At 46.9% G+C, this 4,732-nt stretch overlaps 1 protein-coding gene across 1 annotated transcript; it reads left to right on the forward strand.

Moving 5' to 3' along the window:
• Positions 1–2,762: 2,762 nt before the first annotated feature.
• Positions 2,763–4,357, forward strand: LOC137937307 (uncharacterized). Its single transcript, XM_068782381.1, has 3 exons — positions 2,763–2,894; positions 3,171–3,465; positions 3,789–4,357. Exons 1-3 carry the CDS (start codon positions 2,763–2,765, stop codon positions 4,355–4,357), a joined length of 996 nt encoding a protein of 331 aa, XP_068638482.1.
• Positions 4,358–4,732: the final 375 nt, after the last annotated feature.

The raw sequence follows: 4,732 nt of genomic DNA on the forward strand, positions 1-4,732 counted from the left end.
TACTGGAAGGAACACAACTCTAGAGCAAAGAGGAGGGGACCATTCATATAACAGAGGGGGAGAAGAGTTTACGAGGCGCACGAGTTTCTCTGGCCAGCAAGGACCCTTCATTCCAGGGGGACCCTTCAACCAGGGGGGAGGCACTGTACCAGGCCAGCAAGGACCCTTCATCCCGGGGGGACCCTTCCACCAGGGAGGAGGCATAGTACCTAGGTACACTAAACTTGAATTTTCCACTTATAATGGGTCAGAAGACCCTTTGGTATGGCTATATCGTTGCGAAATTTTTTTTGCCCATCAACGAGTACCAGCGTATGATAAAGTGGGGATGGTTGTTTTCCACTTGCTGGGAGAAGCACAATTCTGGTATCAGCAAGTTGAGGCGGATAGACCAGTTGTGGAGTGGGAAGAATTTAAGAATTTATGCTCTCTTCGTTTTGGTCCTCCGGCATATAGCAATCCCTTGGGTGATTTGGTTATGTTACGACAAACTGGTTCCATGGAGCAATATCAGAAATTGTTCCAGGAAAATTTAGCACGAGCAAACGGTATGGTACGAGTGGACCAACAAGTGGCGTTATTTACAGCAAGCCTGACGGAGGCGTTAAAGCTTGAGGTGGAGCTCTATGCACCGATTACATTATCACACGCGATGAATATTGCCCGTGCTTTAGAACTGCGGTAGAAGGCCCTGCACAGACGAACCACATGGTCAGGGGAGAGGAGCACTTCCTCCACCTGGCAGAGCATACGCAATTGTCATTAGGGGGTTCGGACCACAACACCTCCTCCCAGACACCCTTCGAGCACCACTTTACTAGGGGGTACAAAATCGAGCAGTCATCCACCTCAGTACATAAAGAAATTGACAAGTGCTGAGATGATGAAGAGGGGGTCCAAAAATCTGTGTTACAACTGTGATGAACCATATCGGGTTGGTCACCAGTGCAAAATATTGTTTTTAATTGATACAGTTGAAGATGATGATATCGAGGTGACCGAGGATATGATAGAGGAAGCACCACCGGAAATTTCCTTGCATGCAATTACTGGGCAAAAGTCGCCCAAAACCATGCAAGTTAGAGCTCAGATCTTCGATAGAGAACTCGTGGGCCTAGTGGACTCGGGGAGCACCCACAATTTTCTTAGTTTGACGGCCGCCCAGCACCTGTAGTTACAGATTATTCCCCATCCGACAGCCACAGTCTCAGTGGCCAATGGGGAGAAGGTTCCTAGCTACAGAATCAACAAGGCGGTAAATTTTACTTTTGGCACTACTTTGTTTCATGCTGAGTTTTTTGTTATTCCTCTGGCTGGTTTTGATATGGTATTGGGAATCAAATGGTTACAAACGTTGGGACCCATTTTGTGGGACTTTTCTGCATTGACAATGAGTTTTGTCCTACGTGGTAGCCAAGTGCTCCTACAAGGAAGTCAGACAGAAACACAGCAGCACATGCATTCTCTGACTGCCCCGGATAATTCAGCAGGCAGTATTGATGGCATGATTGATGAGTTCTCTGACCTTTTCTGTGAGCCTACGGGGCTCCCCCCGCTCAGACAGTGTGATCACCGTATATGTTTGAAACCAGGGTTAGATGTGGTAGTTGTTCGTCCGAATCGGTACCCTCACCTCCAAAAAGATGAGATTGAAAGACAGTGTCAGGCGATGCTACAACAGGGCCTTATTCGTAGCAGTAGGTCCCCCTTCTCTTCACCAGTTCTGCTCGTGAAGAAACATGATGGGACTTGGCGCTTTTGTGTTGATTATCGTGAGTTGAACGCGCTGACAGTAAAAGACAAATTTCCCATTCCGGTGGTGGAGTAGCTCCTCGATGAGCTACATGGATCGTGGGTCTTCACAAAATTAGACTTACGGTCTGGGTAACATCAGATTTGCATGCATCCAGCAGATATTGAAAAGACTGCATTCCGAACACATCACGACCACTTTGAATTTTTGGTCATGCCTTTTGGGCTATCAAATGCTCCTTCTACTTTCCAAGCGCTGATGAATGAGGTATTTAGCTCTTACCTTCGTAAATTCGTACTTGTTATTTTTTTATGATATACTCATATATAGCAAATCTCAAGATGACCACTTAGAACATTTGAGAATTGTATTTGATTTATTGCGAGCACACCAATTATTTTTTAAGAAGTCCAAATGCTCATTTGGGGCATCTCATATTGCTTACTTGGGCCACATTATTTCCCATGAGGGGGTCACTGTTGATCCCAAGAAGATTCAGGCCATTAGTGAGTGGCCACAGCCTCAGTCTTGCTCAATAGTACGCGGATTCTTGGGTTTGACAGGCTATTACCGGAAATTTATTCAGAGTTTTGGTCCGTTGGCAGCACCTTTGACAAACCTCCTTAAAAAGAATTCCTTTAAGTGGAACGAGGAGGCTTCCATGGCATTTGATGCACTCAAGAATGCTTTTGCATCTACACCGGTGTTACAGCTTCCAAATTTTGATGACTTGTTTGTGATAGAATGTGATGCTTCTGGCGGGGGCATTGGGGCCGTGTTGCATCAGAACTCCCACCCCATTGCTTATTTCAGTTGACAGTTGGCCTCTCGTTATCAGAAATTGGCTGCATATGAACGCGAGCTGATCGGGTTGTCCAAGGCAGTCCAACACTGGTGGCCATATGTATGGGGACGTACTTTTCTCATCCGCACTGATCATTATAGTCTCAAGTTCTTACTTGAGCAGCGTCTCACGACGTCACCACAACAGCATTGGATTAGTAAGTTGATGGGCTTTGATTTCTCAGTGGAGTATCGTGCGTGCAGATTAAACAAGGCAGCGGATGCCTTGTCCAGACGTTTTGAACATCAGCAGCTTATCTATGCCATCAGCCAGCCACGTTTTCTCATTCTTGACATGGTTCGTGATGCGCATGCCACACTTCCAGCACTACAGGAGATGCACCAAAAAATTTCCAATGGGGAGATGGATTCTAAGTGGTCCATTCAGGATTCACTAATTTGCTATAAGTAGCGGATTTACCTTCCGACCACGACCGAGTTGATTCCAGCCATTCTCTCAGCTTATCATGATTCTACCCATCAGGGGTTACAGAAGACGTTGTGGCGTATTCGGGCGGATTTCTATTGGCCGGCTATGAAGTCCTCCATTACTACATATGTTTCTGATTGTTAGGTATGTCAAAGGAACAAATCAGATCATTTGAGTCCTGCAGGTCTTCTCCAGCCTCTCGCTCTCCCTACTCAGGTATGGGCAGATATTTCAATGGACTTCGTGGAGGGTCTTCCCCTCTCAGCTGGGAAGTCTGTTTTGTTTGTGGTGGTTGATCGCTTCTCCAAGTATGGTCATTTTACTCCGATGGCTCACCCCTACACGGCAGCCCACGTGGCTCAGACCTTCTTGGAGCATAATGTACGCTTACATGGCATTCCTGAATCTATTGTGAGTGACCGGGATGCGGTTTTCACGAGTACTTTCTGGAGGGAACTATTTCGACTGAGTGGCACGCAATTGAAATTTTCCTCCGCATATCACCCTCAAACGGATGGCCAAACCGAGGTGGTTAATCGGACCATCGAGATGTATCTCCGGTGCTTAGTGGGAGATCGACCAAAATAGTGGGTTCAATGACTACCCTGGGTAGAATACTGTTATAACACTTCATTCCACTCGGCCTTGCAGTCCTCTCCTTTTTGGGTTCTTTATGGGAGGGACCCCCCGAGGCTTCTCTCTTATACCAGAGGCACCACCCGTGTGGATGCCCTTGATGAGGCACTCATGGATCGAGATCAGGTGTTGAAGACATTTACAGACCGGCTACAAAAGGCTCAGGTCCGGATGACTACGGCTTACAACAAGAGCCACTGGGATGTCTCATACGCGGTTGGGGACTATGTGTGGCTACATTTCGGCAGTACCGACAGCACTCTCTCACCGTGCCAGCGCGCCATAAGCTATCCCCCAAGTACTTTGGGCCCTTTGCCATTAGTCGACGCGTCGGTCAGGTGGCGTATCAACTAAAATTGTCGGACACAGTGAAGCTGCATGATGTGTTTCATGTCTCACTACTGAAACCTCACAAGGGGCCAGCCCCTTCTTCTCCACCGTTCCTTCCTCCAGTGGACAATGGCCACGTCATTCTGACACCGTACGCGGTGTTACGGGCACGTGTGACAAATGAAAAGTGGGACATCCTCGTGCAGTGGACCGCTACAGACCCCGAGGCAGCGACATGGGAGTGGTTAGAGACCTTCAAACAGGTCTATCCAGCTTACGAGCTTGAGGACAAGCTCTTTCTCCAAGGGGAGGCAGATGTTATGGACTCAATAGCACACCGAGTCACTCAGAGGAGGAGACAATGACTCACCAAGTCACCTAATTTTACTTTTATTAGCTATGTTGATTTTAATTTCTAATTTGATTGATTATATAATAAGACTTGAAGGTAGGGGTATAGTTGGGATTTATAAACCTAACCCTAACCTATCTTGGCGTGAATGACCCTATTTAAAGGGTAAGGAATGAGAAATAAGGTAAGTTCGGATTTAGAGTAAAATAGAGTAATTAGGTTCTTGCTGGGTTCTCTATCCTAGGGTTCTTGGCTTGAACTATCCTTGGTTGTTTGCTGCATCCATTGGGGAGTCTTTGAGGAAATCTTGGAAGGAAAAGGAGGAGCAATCAGCCTTCTCTTCCATGCTGCAATAGTCATCCATCTCTTCCATGAACCAGCAGTGAGG

Source organism: Aristolochia californica, unplaced genomic scaffold (genome assembly GCF_029961685.1).
Source record: "Aristolochia californica isolate CCGP_79_NKW_82.1479 unplaced genomic scaffold, dmAriCali1.0.hap1 SCAF_7, whole genome shotgun sequence".
Lineage (NCBI taxonomy): Eukaryota > Viridiplantae > Streptophyta > Magnoliopsida > Piperales > Aristolochiaceae > Aristolochia > Aristolochia californica.